General features: G+C 39.4%; 1 protein-coding gene across 1 annotated transcript in view; it reads right to left on the bottom strand.

Moving 5' to 3' along the window:
- PCDH11X (protocadherin 11 X-linked) overlaps positions 1–17240 on the bottom strand; it is a 394670-nt gene that overhangs the window by 339732 nt on the left and 37698 nt on the right. Inside the window, exon 5 of the mRNA XM_058814008.1 lies at positions 12829–15315. Within this exon, the coding sequence (XP_058669991.1) occupies positions 12829–15315 (2487 nt within the window). The remainder of the gene's footprint in view (positions 1–12828; positions 15316–17240) is intronic.

Raw genomic sequence — 17240 nt, 5'->3', positions numbered from 1 at the left:
TCACTGCTGCCAACAATAACAACAACAACAATAATAATAACAACAATAATAATAACCACAATATCCCCACACCTTTGCAAGAGGCAGCAGCTCTCAGCCAGAGCTCTGAGTTCACACGAGTTGGGAGGAACACTCCTTGTACAAATTGCAGCTGTTTGGGCTCCTAACTTTGAAATCAATAGCAATCAAAATCCCAGCAGGCTGGAGAAGTTGTTGCTTCCCTTCTGCTAGGCTTGAGAACATAATCCAATGTTTTCCTCCCCTCTTGAAGTTTTGTTTACAAATAGACTTATTTAAACAGAAAAGTCCTTTTCCACCTTCTATTTGATCCCTTGGTGTGTTGGCTACAGAGAGTTTCATGTTCAACACCTCCAAAAAGAGACTTTGGAAAAGAGAAGACAGAAGCTAAGCTAGAAAATACTTAGGCTTTTATAGTGTATAATTTAAAATGTCTGTACCTATCTGCTTTAGTTATAATAACTGGGTACTAGCAAGAAAAAAACACTTGCTTTTAAATTCATTTTAGTGTGTTTCAAGAAATAAAATGCAAAAAAAGCTAGAAGACAGTTTATTCTTACACAAAAACTGTAATTTTACATCAGGTAAGTTTAAAAAAAATAAAATCAATATTTTTGTACCATCTTTAGGAATTGAAATAGTTTCTTCTAGTTAAATAGCAAAGAAAACTGTACCATATATTTTTTCCAAGTCTAAGTTACTTTTTTTCTTCACTTCCAGCTCCAAACACTTACTTTCTCAAAGAGAGGGAAACAATCTTTAGCAATCTATAAAAACCAATCAATAATACCATAAAGACACCTTACCTTTCAATCCCAATAAATCCCTGACCTGAATCACTTTTCAGCCCAGATGTGAACACACAGCCAAAAGTTCAGATTTGTTCAGTTAGCAGCAGAATTCTGCTGCTTTCATCCATAGTGAGTCAACACTGATGCAATTAATAAAATATGTGACTTAAACGTGACTTAAAGCTGCATCTGCAAAGATCTCTGATGTGGCACTCAGGATTTTGATTCAGTTTCTCACCACAATAATAATTATAGACTGAAAAGATCTTCCTTTCCCCTCATCCTTTTCCATCATAACTTCCCTAAAGTCCTGAACAACCTTGGCTGTACAGACAGTGGCCAAGCCTGGTTGTCAGAAAAATCACAAAATTTTGAGTAATTTCCAATTATTCAAACGCCCTAAACGTTCAAAGGGAAGGATTTTCCAAATTCCAGTCACCTGTTTGAAGTTCATTTGCTTTTCTGAAACACACGTGCCCAAGTGTCTGGAAAGAACAGAATTTGTCCAGTGTTGGTTTCTTTCTGATACAAGAGAGGGAGGGAAAAATCAGCAGCACATGGGTGGTTTAGATCCAGACCTAGGAAATGTATTTTTGTGTGGGAAAACCTGTAATTGGAGACTTTGACATCACAGCTCAGGAGAAAACAGAGAACAGGAGCAGAGGGCATCTGATCCATCCAACAGCCATGGAATTTCTCCCAGGAAAGGATGAAAACAATGCTGAGGACAACAGAGCAAAATTCAGCTCCTGATCCTTAGCTGGAATTCAGCGATCCAAAAATCAAACCTCATACCTCTGATACCATCATTCAGCTTTTATTGGAAATAAGCTATTTCAGCTTGAACGAGCACCTTCCTTGGAAATGAGAACACGGCTGAACAAAACCTATTTAAAAGATTGCAAAAAGTCAATAATGCCCCTGAAAAATTCCTGATATCACACTTAATATCCATCTCTATGCATGTAAATAACTGAATTTGACTTACATGTGTTTACTTGTGAAATAAGCAGCAGCTCACAATTTGGAGAAAATACAAATGTGTCATTTTGCCGCATTTTCAGTGGTAAAATTTAAGAATAGGAGTCTATTCAGTAGAAAAAAAAACTGTATTTTATAATACTGAGAGACAGGACAGGAATGAGTAAAATAACCGAGTGAAAGAATCAGAGCACTAAAACTCAGAACTGCACTTTTCATATTTGTATCCTAACTTCCAAATCACCAAGAGTCATTTTCTCACATATTGAGAACCCAGTGCATTCTCAGAAGGAAAGACAAATCTTCCCAAAAATCAAATAATGCGGCAGATTGAAATCCTTAGAGCCTGCCTATCTTTCACAGCAAGAGATATTGGGATGGGCACATCTCTGCAGTTTCAATATTTACTGCCTGGAACCTTTGTTAATTGAATGTGTGATAAATGTGGATAGACACCCTCGTGCTCCCAATATACACAGGCAAACAAAATACAGAGACAAATATGAACACACCCATGTGCATGGAAACATCATTGGAAAAAATGTGATTTTTTTCTGCTTAGATTTCTTTGAATTGCATACAAAACATTGCAGACAAAAGAAATGTGCTGTTAGAGAGTTTGAGGTTTTCAAAGAGGAATATTCCTTCATATTTCTTCTTGTAAAGCTTACATATGGTTAAGTTATTTAATAATCATAGCTCCTAAACTGTGAAAAATACAGATTATACAGAGAATACAGTCTCTGTAGAGGCTTGGTGGTGGGCATGCATTAAAAAACAGACCAGAGGTGTATTTAAAAGCAGTGCTTCTCCAGAAGGTACACAAATATCATCTCTATAACAAATATATAATCATCAAAACAAATTTATTTTAGAAATAGATAAATAAGACATAAAAGGAACAGTGCTCAGTAATTCAATATGAAAGCAAAAATATATATTCAAATCATTTGTTAAAAAGATTTTACAAATAATAGGTAAGACCAGGATACACCGTAAATATGTGTTTTATGGTAAAATGGGAAATCACCGGAAAAGTGTAACAAAAAAAAAAAACCTGCAGCATTACAGTTTATGTTAAAAATATAATTCTATTTACATCACGAGCCAGTTTTGTTCCTGACAGCCCCTACTGCCCTTCAGAACTGAACTCAGTGGGATTTGAATCCCCCAAAGTTCCTGCAGTGCCTCGCTTGCTCTCAGGGTGTTTGAGGTCGGGTGGGAGGGAGCTTTGGTAAAGAAATCCACAAAAATTCCGATAATTGGCAACACAGCACTGGCTGCCACCAGCTCACAACCAGCCCCAGCCGCTGTGCTGGGGGCTGCAAGCAGCCATGGCATCACTCACACCTAAAAGTGGCAATAAATAAAGAAGTTTTCTCTTTGTTCAGCCCCGCATTGCACTGGAACCGACCCAAAGCTCTGGGTTTCCCTGCAGACACAGCCTGGCTGCTCTGGAGATGGAGCACCAAAGGGGAATTCCTTGAGGAGTTTAAACTGAGGTGACTGTGGTAATTGCAGTCTGAAATACGATAAATATATTGAAATTCCAAAGAAAACATAATGAGTTGTCAAGTTCAAAAGTAACATTTGGTCAACTCAGTGATTTTTGCTCATAATTCACTCTGACTTCTAAGCAGTCAGAAAAAAAAATTCTGTAGGTGAAAACATTTGAGAAACATAGTTGGTTTGGAAGCAAATATATCTAGCTTTGACTCAGGATACTAATGTTATTTAAAACAAAAATAATAGAATTTTTTGACTGGCCTTCATGAGAGAAAAGTGGAGCAATTGATTTCCAGCACACACACATATTTGGTCAATAACCATTAGGCTTTCATGTACCCATTCAACCATCAGGAGGAAATGAGCTCTGAACGAGTTTCGTACCAGTCTATGAAAAAAACAACTTTTTAAAAAGTGACATTTAGATGTAAGAAAACAAAAACTGAAACAGACAAAACACATGAAACTGAGCCACTTCAGAGGTTTCTGGCTTTCTCTTAGTGCATTCTGTATGTTCTCATATTTGGAAGGTTCTTATATTTGGCTGGGCTGACTCATGAGAGAACCAGAGGAGGGAGATTACTGATTGAGACCAGTAATTAAACCATGTGATGTACCTTTTGTTTCATTTATGCAACTTTTGGACATTTTAAAATCATCCTAGATGCTTTTAGAATTGGTAAGTAGTAGACTAGATTGGTAGGACCAGTGCAAAACCAGGAAAAAGAGCTTCAGCTAAGTTAAAAGCAAAGGAACTCAAAATGAAGTATATTCTTCTCTGAAAACACATAACTGGCACATCTGGTACAAGAAAGGTACTTATCAAAGGTTCTCTTCATACTCAATGTAAGAAAGTAGGCACTTCTAGAGGATATGAAGTCCTAAAATCAAAATAACCTGCTACAGCCTATCTATGCCTTGTCACCACTGGAGGAAAAAACTGAGGGCAGCTACATGTTCACTTGAGATGACTAAATTTCATTATTAAAAAAAAAAAAAAAAAAAAACACAAAAAAATCCCAAAAATGTTTGAATGTAAGCATTGAAATTATTTGGTGCTTCTCTTAATCAACCATTAAGTTTATGTACGGGGGTTTTGTCAAAAGGGAAATCCAACCTAATTCTCATAAAGGAGAGAAATCCAAAGAGACTCAAAGTCAAACCAGAAACTCCAAGCCTGTGCAACCATCCTGTCTGCCTGACAAAGCACTCTGAATGGGGCCCAAGGGCTGTAACTCAACCATCACTGAATTTTGCCATCACCCACCTAGCAAACACCTGCACAAACAACAGCAGCAGGAGCAGAGGCAGGGACCCCAAACAGCACCTCTGGGAGAAATCCCAGCATGAATTTTAAATGGCTGAGCTGTGGCACTGAGTCAATAAATGTCACTGCATGTCTGACCACTGGGAGGGCTGGGGGAACTTTAGTTTGAAGCATAAAATGCTGCAAGGCTGCTAAAAACAGGAAGAGCAAAACTGTCTGACAGGTACATGAAGTTCTTCCCAAGAAAATGATCCCATCATGGGCAATGAAAAGCTCTCTGTAACAATCATAGATATAATTATGCAATACAATATGCTGAATTACAATACGTACTCCATTAGTAATAGAATTTATTTTACAGTTCAAATAGCCAAATACACATTGGTTTCTTTTTTAAAGAGCCAGATAGCAAATGTGGAGCAAACTATAGGCAACAGTCATGGTAGACATTCTGCAGTCCATGAACTGAGGCAACGTGATTATTAAGTACAAGCCTATAAATATCTTTACATCAAACATACAGCAATGTGTAAGAATTCCATGTTGTAGTCTAATCCATGAATCATTAATAACTGTTTTCTTTAAAAGAACGTTCTATATACTGTATACATCCCAGTTAAAAGCAGTGTCTGTATTTCATTTTATTCTAGCAAACTAATATTACATGTCTTCATATAAGTGCAGAAAACAGGGTTCTTTATACTCCTTTGCTTCCTAAGAGATTTTGCATTGCATATGAAATTCTAATATTATAGATGATACATATTAAGCATTACTCCCTAAAATGTGAGGCAATATACAAGAACTTGCAACCAACCTTCAAACAAAGCTATGATACTCAAGTTTTATTTTGTAAATGAGCCGTGCTAAATAACAAATGATAATATAAAAAAACACTTTAGTTAAAAAAAAGAAACAGCAAACAAGCCAACCAAAAAAAAAACAAACTTTATAGAAGAATAATTGGGGAAGAAAAAGAAACAACAGTAGGCAATTTACCCCCATGTGCTGGCTAACAGTGAAAAATTATGTCCACTATTTCCTATTTTATTACACTGAAAACCAAGCCACTGGATTTATGACTTTCTTTTTAAATAAAAACACTTTAAAAGGTTAAATGTTTGGCACCTGTTAAATAGACATTATCTAGACTTCAGCAAGCAAAATGAAAATTAAATTTTCCTTTTAAAAGTTATGTGAGTGCTTTCCAGTTATTTAAAAGGTGACCATTTATTACAAAATGTTGTGGATAAGAAAGCAGGAAGTGCTAGTTTTTCACTACTACTATTGTGCCTAAAAAATGAGAAAGCAGTGACTTGATCATTTCTATTTATGATCCATAGCAGCAATATCATCATTAAAAATATTATGGATACATATAAATAACATTTAACTCTTAATATGTGTAATGGTGCTATAAGTGACAACAACTCAGTTGTTTTCATTTTAAATGCAGGGAGTATAAAGAACTTTACATTCTCTTTTTAACATATGAATAAAATTTATTGCTCCCTTTTAATATATCCATAGAAACAAAATTCCTAATTGTTTCAACTAAAATAAATAAGGAAAAAAAACTAAATCTGGGACAAGAAGATGATTACAAGCAAAATAAATTTACCATAATCACCAACTGTGAAGAAGGATGGGTCACATTACTTTTGTTTTCTTAGCAAAACTACGTTATAGAACACTATAGCACAACGTACTAAAATTTCTTTGTCTTTTCCTTTTAAAAAAATCCTTGCCCTTGATACCTTTCAGTAGGGCAGCTTGAACAGTTCATGGTCACTTCCAAACCCCTCTGGAGATGAGTCGATAAATTTCTTCGGCAACCAGAGCCAGGACAAAGGGCTTTCTCGTGCTATTTCCTTGTTCCCATGTTTGCTGGCTTAACATCATTGAGTACACGTACGACTTCAGTACATAACATCAGCTGGGATGGCCTTCAGAGCTGGCAAACAGAGAAACAGCATGAGAAAAGCCCTTTCCTGCAGCATTTGCACCATAAATTGTCACGTTCGCTTCCAAATTTCTACCGAACCTCGAGCGCGGCGCGGCCCGAGGCGCTCCAAGCACCCAACCCCTCCTGGGGCGCCTGTGCTCCACACACAGAGCACAAATGCTGCAGCACAAGGAGACACACAAATACCTGCTGTGGATATTATTCTAAGTTTCTTACTCCTTTTTCTGCTTTATCCACTCTAGCCCAAAGTGCTGTTGCAAGACTAGAGGTGTCAGAAGGCTGCTGCACCACCTAGAACTGGTTCTACAGGGATTCTGTGGAATTCATGCAAAAGCGTTGCTCCTAAAAGCATAAAATATTTATTTGAAGAATTATTTTGCATCTTTAATCTAATTATCATCAGCAGGATTAGTCCTAAAGATTCACAGAAGTTAGGTTGCACTACCTAGAACTGGTTCTACAGGGGTTTTGTGGAATTCGTGCCAAAGCATTGCTCCTAAAAGCATAAAAATATTTTTTTATTTGAAGAATTATTTTGCATCTTGAATCTAAATTTATCATTAACAGAATTAGTCCTAAAGACTGACAGAAATTAGGCTGCCTTACCTAGAACTGGTTCTACAAGGGTTTTGTGGACCTCATGCAAAAGCATTGCTCCTAAAAGCATAAAATATTATTTATTTAAAGAATTATTTTGCATCTTCAATCTAAATTTATCATCAGTAGGTTTAGTCCTAAAGATTCACAGAAATTAAGCCATTCTGATCAATTATTTGACAGAAAAGAAAGCGCTGTCAATACCATAGTCCCCAAGACACCAGCCACTCACTGGTCAGGAAATTGCTATCAGCTGCAGATTATTGAGTGCAATACCTTCTGGGAGAAAGCAGGAAAATAAACAAGTGTGAAAATTAAACCAGAGTTAAGTCAGACTTCACTGTTAGCAATGGTTTATAGTTAAGTAAGGCATTTGAAACGGCACAGTTGGGTCACATGGAGAAAAAAGTAAACTTTTCAGTTATCCCACTGAAAAAAATGATGTGAAATGTGCCTAATGTTTGAAAAATTACTTTGTTTTTACCCCAAGCCAAGTGGCTATTGCAGAGGGAGTTGTGTGTCATTCTGCACAAAAGTCACTCAGTTATTAATGCTGGAACCTCATTTACCAACTTTAGGATAAACTCAATCAATGAGGTCTTACTGGGGAAAAAAAAAGAAAAAAGTGCCTTTTTTTGCTCTCAATTTTTTTGTCACATTCAAAATCTTTCGTAATTTCCTCACACAAAACAAATTTCTTTTTCACTCCTTTTCATGCTCTGTTTTTGCCTTCTACTATGAGGCAAAGGGGGCACTTTCCAGATATCTCCCTCCATGATTTTCTAGTGAAATGTATTAAAAGAAATCACTGAAGATTTTCTACCAATGTTGAACAGAGGAAAAGTATTTTCTTGACCAGCTTTACTTCAGTAGTGATCCACATTTAAATAATTGCTTGTTAACTTCTGACTTGCACACTTTGACTCATATTTCAATTAGAAATCTCTTCTCCAAATTATTTTTTTTTCCTTTTTTTTGGTGAAATGAGTGTGCATGGCAGCAGATCAGAACCACGAGCAAAATTACCAGTCAGAAAAGTAAGGTAAAATAACAAGAATACTTAGAATCACAGTAATCCATTTTAGGAAGGGCTTATACCAACATTTATTTAGCTAAAAATTAGGAGAAAATGTTCTTTGAGTGTAATTTACTCTGTATCTGCCAATACAGAACACCAGTGCTATGTCTGTTTTACACCTCAGAGCATCAGCCTTGCCTACTGATGATTACAGGATTCTAAATTGAACTCACTGTTATTACACAAAACAAAAAATCCTGCAGCTAAATATTGATAGAACAGGTGAGTTTCAGAGCTGTTCTTTTCAGGAACACTGCAATATTCCTTCCACTCACATCCTGAGCAGACTGTTCTCACAGTGTAATGACATTTCAGCACATTTTAAATCAGAAACCCAAATACCCCATAACTGTAAGCAGGTCTAAGCAGGCAGTGATAGAATCACAGAATTGAGGCAGTGGGGGCCCAAAATTCAATATATTTGAAATGAGGGCTACTTTCCATTCATGTTTCTGTGAGGAGTGTAATGTCTGCCTCCATCAGCTCCTAACAAACCAGCAGAGAATTTCATCTGAAATTTCTATTCGTGAGTGTGGGTAAGTTCACAGATGAGAGAATCCCGCCAGCTGAACTCCACTAATGAAGATCTGCATCAGCAAAGTGACAGAAATCCATCTCCAGGCCTGCTCCCTCCCTCAGCAGCTTCCCCAACAAGGTGCAGCTGAACCCACTGACACACCAGAGACCTGTGGGGTGCAGGGAGAACCCCCAAAAAAAGCAGAAAATCCCGAATCAGAGCACATTGCACCTTCCAGCTCCTCCAGTGGCAGAGGCGCTGCCTCCATGGGCACTCAAGCTCCTCAAGGCAGAAAAATCTTGTTCTGGAGTTGAAGATGACAACCCAAAAGGACCTCAGTAACCAGGTGAAAATTTGCCAAGATTTCCGCTGTCCTGTTGGATGCATTCTACTGGTTTCCACATCTGAAATACCATTCAGTAAAAGAAAGGGACAAGAAGAATAGAACACACTGCAGGTTCTGATGAATCTTTGCAGCTTTAGCTTCTTTGAATCAAGCTGCCACAGATAACACTGTGCTCTATAATTATTCATGTTTTGACTAGACAGGCTGATACCTAGGCAGGCATTTGAAATGTCTGAATGTTGTTTTAAAGTGCATGAGCAAAGATTTCAGATTTTGAAATCGTGTTACATGAAAATGAGACTGAAGCAAACTCCTCTCTCCCTTCTTCTCATCATCCCCATGCAAATGCAAAGAGAATTAGAAGATTTGTGTCACTGTGGAACACTTCACACACTTTGCTCCCACTGAGGTGAACATCAAAAATAACTGAGCTTTTACAAAGCTTGCAGACAAATAAACTTTAAAGATGCTTTGTGTTTCTGCACCAAAGAAAACTTTCTGAAGCCCACAAGTGCCAAAATAATGGAAATCTGATGGCATGGAAAGTCAGCTTGATTTTTGAACACTCTAGATATCCTATTTGAAAGCCCTTATAATAAAGTCCCTTCACAATTTATCACTTGGTAAAACTCCTTTAAAAGAATTATCTCTACTACATCCACCAAAAACGTTACTCTGAGGGTCTATTGTCACTAGTAGTGTCTAACTCCTCCTGGTAACTTCAGAGTAATACCAGCACCCCTGCCCCTTGCCCTCACATACAAATAGAACAAAATTTGACCTCTCATTTAGGGGACATTACATGAAGAACAAACTTTCCCTCTTCAGTTTCCTGCAGTTTATGGTTCAAAGTGTCCTCAGCTGCTTCAGGAGTCTCCAATTGCTTCCCCATAAAAATTTCAGCTGTGGCACTGCTGTATTTATTTGCCCACATGACCACTAAAGAGATATTTTGGGGGTTTTTAATAGAAAAACCTTTCCCTCTCTGCTTGCATGCTTTTTAAGTACAACTGCCATAATGACTTTCTGTCATTTTATAGATCACTTAGACAAATTTAGCAGTAAAGCAAAGGCATAATTTCCTTTCTTTAAAGACTCGAATCAATACCATTCAGACAGACACAAAATTTAGAGCTTCCAGAGAAAACATATATTTTTAGCTGTACCACAATATTATTTCAAATATCTGAGGAGAAAACTTTGCATGAACAAACCTAACAATAGCTGAGATGTGCATCCTATAATAATATCAGTCCCCATTACAAACTGAAGAGACACTTCACAGTGAACAGAACATTCTTTAGGCTCCTTCAGAACCTTGGGCTTGTAAAATAGCTGCACTATGGTAAAAGTGGTAAATGATGATATTTCCCCCTCACATCAGGCATTTTATTTTCACTTCTCAAACTGGCACATCTCCCTTTTTAACTGAACTGACTTGTCCTAGAGTTCTCTGCAAATTCAGAGCGTGCCTGACACAAGATGCTCCAGAACCACAGGGATCCTGCTGGTGTCTGAGGCTGAAGGGTGCTGGGACAGCAGCTGGAGACAGCTCTGTGCCTCAGGATTACTTCTGTTTGTATTTGTTTGGGTTTTGTTTTTGTTTGTTTTTTTTTTGCTGGCTAACAGAGACAACTCTCAAGTAGCCCGTCCTGAGCCCCACAAGAGATAAAATACCCAGACTACAAATACAGGCTAGGAGTGAGAGTGACTTTTAAAAGATATGTTGAGCTTTAAGAAATTCTTTACTTGTATTTGCTTACCAAAAAACATAGTTTTCATTTAGTCACAGTCAAACACAACACAAAGGATTTTCTCTAATGGTCTAACTTATGTATATAATGCATTAATGAAATTATATATTTTTTTTTAACGTGAATTCATGTGTTTAAAGGTGACTGCTCTTTCCAAATTAGTGTAAAGGGCCATTGAGGTGATAAATTACCCTTCCTCCAAACAAGGTGTTCGCTTTCATGCTGAAAAATATCCCTTAGAGAAGGATAGCTGCAATTTTAACAAAATCAGTGCAAACTGTAACAATAATCTCTTTTTTTATCCATTCACCATATCATCCTAACAATGTTAGGTGCAGCTCTATGAAGATAAGCTGGTACCAGCTAGTGAGCATTAATAAAACCCCACAGTTCTATTCTGCTTTTCCAGATAGGAAACCCTGCCACAGACCTTTAAGGCACAGATAAAAGGAAATGCTCCTTCCCCCAACCAACTTTGCAGAAGAGAATTGCTTCCCATGCCACTTTCTGGGCTTTCACTGCCACAGAAGGGACCCTGGGAGCCACGAGCTTGCTTTCTTTGTTGGCAGCATTACTGCAGGACAAAGTGGGTTTCAGCAGACAATGGCAGAGCCTTTTCGACTCACAGGAACTGCACCAGAACTCCATTGACAAAAATCACTTAGATCAGACCTACAGAAATGCTGGAAACAGCACTGCCCTCTGCTCAGAGTGATGGGGGTTCAAACAGATGAACAAACTGGCAAGAGGATTTTCTCATATGCAATTTAGCTTAACACACCTAAATACATTGCTTAAAAAAGGTTATCCACAGTGATATAGATCACCATACAAATTTGTGTTGGTAAAGGGAACAAAAATAGAATATAAGAAACAACATATCCTGAAATTTTCAAAGATATGATGACTGTTCTGAATGAGAAGCTTTTTTAATGAACGCTGTTATCATTACAGTCGTAATAAAACAAAGCACCCTGAAAAAAATTCAGCTGGAGGAAGAAATTCACCAGACTTAAGTCATGCTGAGGATTTGCTCCCAAGCAATATATTGAGTTAAGCATATTATCAAGTTAAAATATATTATCAGTAATAAAAAAAACACTCCTGAAGTGTTACTTTATGATTAATTCCTTAACCAACCAAAGCTTAACTAGAAAACTATACCCACTGAACCCTCTGTGATACTTGGGAAGAAAGAGTAGCAAACAGGAAAAACAGAAAAGTTTTATTAAACTGTTCAAAATATGGATAAATATTAGATTCTATTTCCAGTGATTTAAAGCTTTTCTGTAGGGTCTTGAAGAATAAAGGGTACTTGAGTTCTCAATTTATTTTTAATTTTAAGCTGAGGATTCTTTAGACATTCCCTTTGTTGTACTGCATTTCTGAGGAGCTAATACCTGGTTTATCAGGCAGAGCAGCAAATAAGTGAGCTCAACTATGCTGATGTTTCTAATTTTTCCTTAACTCTGCCTGTCAGCTGTGTCATTCCACCAGACTTAAGGCTCCTTCCAGTCTGAAAACGCCTCAAACTCTCGGAGGAAAATCCTCTCGTGCTCCTGAGAGACCTTGAAGCAAAGCTACACCCAAATGAAGGCAGCAATCCCAGACTCCATTAATATTAAGAACCACTTATGAGAGCTCCTCTAAAGCTTCATTGCTTTCCCCCCAGCTTGTTTGGATGCTCGAGCACACCAGGCTGGGGGGGACAGTCCCACCCTGAGCCCTGCGAGCCGCTCGAGGTGAGGTGGGAAGTGCCATGCTGCCATCTGCAGTCAGGACACCACCACAGGGAGCTCTGCCTGCTCCATCTCCTCACAGACAACGCTCTTTGCCCTTCCCATTTTCTCCCTTACCGCTCAGGAAGTTGGAATTGTTTGTTTTACAACGCCTCGACTCTCAAAGCTTTACTCCTTGCAGGAGAACTTGCAGCGCCTCAAACTGGAGTTACAGGATTGGCAAAGTAAGGAGGGAAAGAGGGAAAAATCACCTTAAAAACTCCATTACCTGTCTGGTGTGTATGGGGCCTGGGGTCTTGAAGCCTCCTTGACAGCTGCATTCAGAAACACTGTAAGGGTCCGAGCTGCTGGATGAGCACTTGGAAAGCGAGTCACAGCCCACCACAAAGGTGTTATCTAGAGGCAATTCCTGAATGACATGGTGCTTCTTGGGGGGTACAGGAGTCTCAGGTTTAATTTGAAAGGTAGGCTGCGGAGAAGCAGACTTGTAGTGCTTTGCTAAGTCTGGGCTGTCAGGTTTAAATGTGGTTGGTGTGGTGGCCCAGTTATATTTTCCCATAGTCTGTTCTTCTAGCTCTACGGGAATGTCTAAAGTGCCATTTATGTGCTCGTGGCCAGGATCATCAGGCTTAGATTCTTCAATAGTCACAAAGTTGAGGAGGAGACTCTTTGGAGAGCGCTTCTTCTTCTTCTTCTTTTTCTTGATCTGCCTATTCTCTTGGTTGGGGGAAACCCATTCACCACTCTGCTTATTTTTTTGGACAACCTTGTGCCTGGGCGTCTGGCGGCACCGGACTAAGGCGGTAACAAAAATTACCAGAATAACTGTCATGGTGCCTGCAATAATGGCAATGATGATCTTGACATAATCATTGGTCTGTGGGGTTATCTCACCATCCCCAATGTTCTGGCCAACTGGAGTTTCCATGTTCCTACGCACCAGCTCTTGCACGTAGGAGCTGTTGGTGACCGTCTCGTTCACAAACAAGTGCACAAGAGCTATGGTGTAAAGAGACTCCGGCTGCCCCAGGTCGTTCACCTTGATCACCAGTCTGTGCAGGCCATGATCTGATGTGATTACCTTCTCTTTCAAAGTGATGTTGCCTGTTAATTGGTCAATGGTAAACAAGCCCCTGGAGTTCCCACCTATGATGCTATAGCGGAGCTCTGCGTTCATTCCCGTGTCATTATCAACTGCAAAGACTTTGGTGACTACAGACCCCGGGCTGGCTGACGTTGGGACCAGCTCATAGGAATAATTAGAGGAGGGAATAACAAAAACAGGCCTGTTATCATTTACATCAACAACATTGATGGTCACTTTGGCAGTTGAGGAACGCTGCAGTCTTCCTCCATCCACTGCTTTCACCTGGAAAGTGTATGACCCCTGCTGCTCCCTATCAAAGGTAATATTAGGCCTTATTACACCAGTGAGGGGATCTATAATGAAATTATCTCTACCATTTAAGATAGAGAGAGTGACTGCAGCGTTGTCTCCCGCGTCAGCATCCGTAACTGTGATAAGCCCCACCGTACCGTACATGGGCAGGTTTTCTGGCACATAGAAATTATATTCATTATGTGTGAAAGCAGGGCTGTTATCATTCTGGTCCAGCACTGACACCGTCACAGTGGCATTGGTCTGCAAAGGTGGCATCCCATTATCCTTAGCCAGCACAGTGAAGGAGTACCTGTCCTGCTTTTCTCTGTCAAGCTTTCTCACTGCTGTCAGGATGCCTGTGCGGCGGTCCAGGTTGAAAATTGGGGGAGCATCAGGACCCAGGATGTAGCTGATCTCGGCATTCCGCCCGCTGTCGGCGTCTGTAGCGCTGATCTTGGTCAGCTGAGTGCCTGGAGCGTTGTTTTCAGGGATGGAAAGGCCTATGATGGGCTGGGTGAACACTGGGGCGTTGTCATTTTCATCCTTAATTTTGATCAGGAGCATTGCAGACTGGTTTAAGGGAGGCTTCCCTGAATCTGAAGCCACTATTTTGATGGCATATTCCCGTGTAGCTTCATAGTCCAGAAAGGTGGCTGTCTCCAGGAGAAACTGATTATCAAACACTGGTTTTAGCCTGAAAGGAACATCGTGATCTGTAAAACAGGTAACCTTCCCATTCTGGTCAGCGTCCTTGTCCATGACTGTTATCAAAGCAATTTTTGTATTAAGGGGAGCCTTCTCAGACAAAAGCACTGTCCCGTTCACGGGGTTGATGATGTACCTGGTGTCTATTGACGGGACATTGTCATTGATATCTGTGACATTAACAGTCACCGTGGCTCTCGAGGGAGTGGAGCTGCCATCGCTCGCCAGAACAGTCAGTTTGTGCACGGGGGACTCCTCCCTGTCCAGTGGCTCCCGGATGGTGATGAGCCCAGTGGTGTTGTCGATGGCAAAGAGCCTTTTGGCCAGGCTGGAGATCTGGTTGCTGAAGTAGAAGTGGATCTGCGCGTTGGAGCCCAGGTCGGCGTCGGTGGCGTGGAGCTGGGACACGGAGGTGCCCACGGGGGCGTTCTCGGGCACGCTGACCTCCACGTCGTTCTCCTTGAACACCGGGCGGTTGTCGTTGACGTCGGTCACCGTCACCTGCAGGATGGCGGTGCTGGACCTCGGGGGGCTCCCGCCGTCTTCCACTTTGATTTTCATCACATAGGTGTCCTTCTGCTCCCTGTCCAGGATCTGCTGCACAATCAGTTGAGGCCACTTGTCTCCCTCGGGTGTCTCAGTTATGTCAAGACCAAATACATTTTGACCCTACGAGACACAGAAAGAACACACTTGAGCTTGACAGTGTATTTAAAAAAAAAAAAATCCCATTATCTTTCTGAAATTTTCATGGAATATAAATTCATGCATATACTCCATACAGAAATCTATATTTCTATATTTATGTTTATTATTCCATATCTAGTTTTGCTTTAGGCTCCAGAGCCTTGAGAAAGCTTCAGAGCAAACATGGCAATAAACAGATATTTTAGAAAAAGGGGAAATGTAAGAGTGGTGGTGATTTTTTTCATCCAGATTCTCTATTCCTATAGAAAAGTTATTAAATTCCTGTACTGATGTAATTCAGTTTCTCTGTTGTATGAGTGAGTGTGGAAATGAGGAATGAAGCCAAAGTTCAGTCACTGGAGGACCTATTCCAATATTCAATTTCAAGGAAACCAACAAAGATAAAGGGATTATTTCTCTGCTTGTGGAGCAACTCTGGACATGATCTGAAACCATTAGCATAAAAAACCAAAACAAAACAAAAAAAACCAACCAACCAAACATAACCCCACCAAACCAATACCATCACTGATCAAGTGCTTACTACATAATTTAGATGTCAGATGATACAGACAAAAGTAAATCCTAACAGTTAATCAGAAATATATTTAAAAACTCATTAAAGCTATTCCTGCATTCATCATTATATGTTTTATATTTGTAGTGAAATTGCAATCCCAGTGAAAAAAAGAAGACTTATTTTCATTTCAAAAATATCACAGAACTGCGAGATCAATTTGAAAATTATCAATATTTTTCATGGGGTTTGTTGAACATCTCTGGAACTGCATCAAAATGCTACATATATTGCACAAACACAGCTTTTAAAAAAAACAGTAGTGCTGACAAATCTGCTAAAATAAATATTGGAATCTAGAACTAAATTCTCTCTCTTGTGCTGTCTCTTCAGACAAGCAGGAATGCAGAACAGTGCAATTATCCTCTTTTCTCATATCTCACCACATAGAGGAATGATGTAAAGAAAATTTTCCAGCCACAACTTCCGTAAGGGCAGGGCTAGAATGCAGACAGCTAACGCTGAATGCATGGGATGACCAGAAAAAAGAAGGCATAAATAAAATTGTGGGCTAACTAGGAGTTCCTTTTAATGTGTAATATTTGGAAAAATGAACAACTGTTCTTCCTCTGTTTATTCTTCTCCTCTTTCACCTTTACTCAGGTAACTGCTATAGGATCATGGATGGTTTGGGCTGGAAGGGACCTTAAAGATCCTCTCATTTCCACTGCACCAGCTGTGCTCTGAACTGGTCTGATACACTCCAGAACAAAGCAAAAGAAAATATTCCCAGTATTCAAGATTGCTCATTTCTCATGAGTTGCCAAAGATTTGCGTTCCCTGTTCCCCACCACTAAGTGAACGCATTTATAGCTTCTACAAACTTCTGAGTGAGGCTGAACTCTCACTGATTCGTTCCTCAAAGCCAGATTTTGACCCTAGATAAGCCATCTTTTATTTCATGGGGCAGAACTATTCATCCACACGTGCAAAAACCACTGTGCCACTTGCACAGCATTTGTGGCAACATTAAGTTGGCAACTGGGGGCAGTATAAAGTAAACTGGAACACATTTTGAAGCACTAAAACAAATACAGATTTGGCTTCTTTAGCAGAAGGCATGAAAATATAAGCCCTGCAAATTGTTTCTAAATCAAGATATACATTTTGAACCAATTGGGGTAAATTTTAGAATGGTAATTCTATGCTGATAGGAAGCAGAGCGTGAGTTTCCTCCTCATATTCAATCTGGCTAGCAGTTATTTGCAATAAGTTTGATAATTACAAAGATATTATAAATCATATATTCTATGCTTTACCATAGATTCCAGAGGAAAGAAAATAACAGAAGCCAGAGTAAAAGGAACCAGTCAGCTCTCTTTGCCTCTTT

The sequence above is a fragment of the Ammospiza caudacuta genome, chromosome 14 (assembly GCF_027887145.1).
Source record: "Ammospiza caudacuta isolate bAmmCau1 chromosome 14, bAmmCau1.pri, whole genome shotgun sequence".
Classification (NCBI taxonomy): Eukaryota; Metazoa; Chordata; class Aves; order Passeriformes; family Passerellidae; genus Ammospiza; species Ammospiza caudacuta.
Note: the sequence above shows the minus strand (reverse complement) of the source record. Positions and strands in the feature narration are given on the sequence as shown.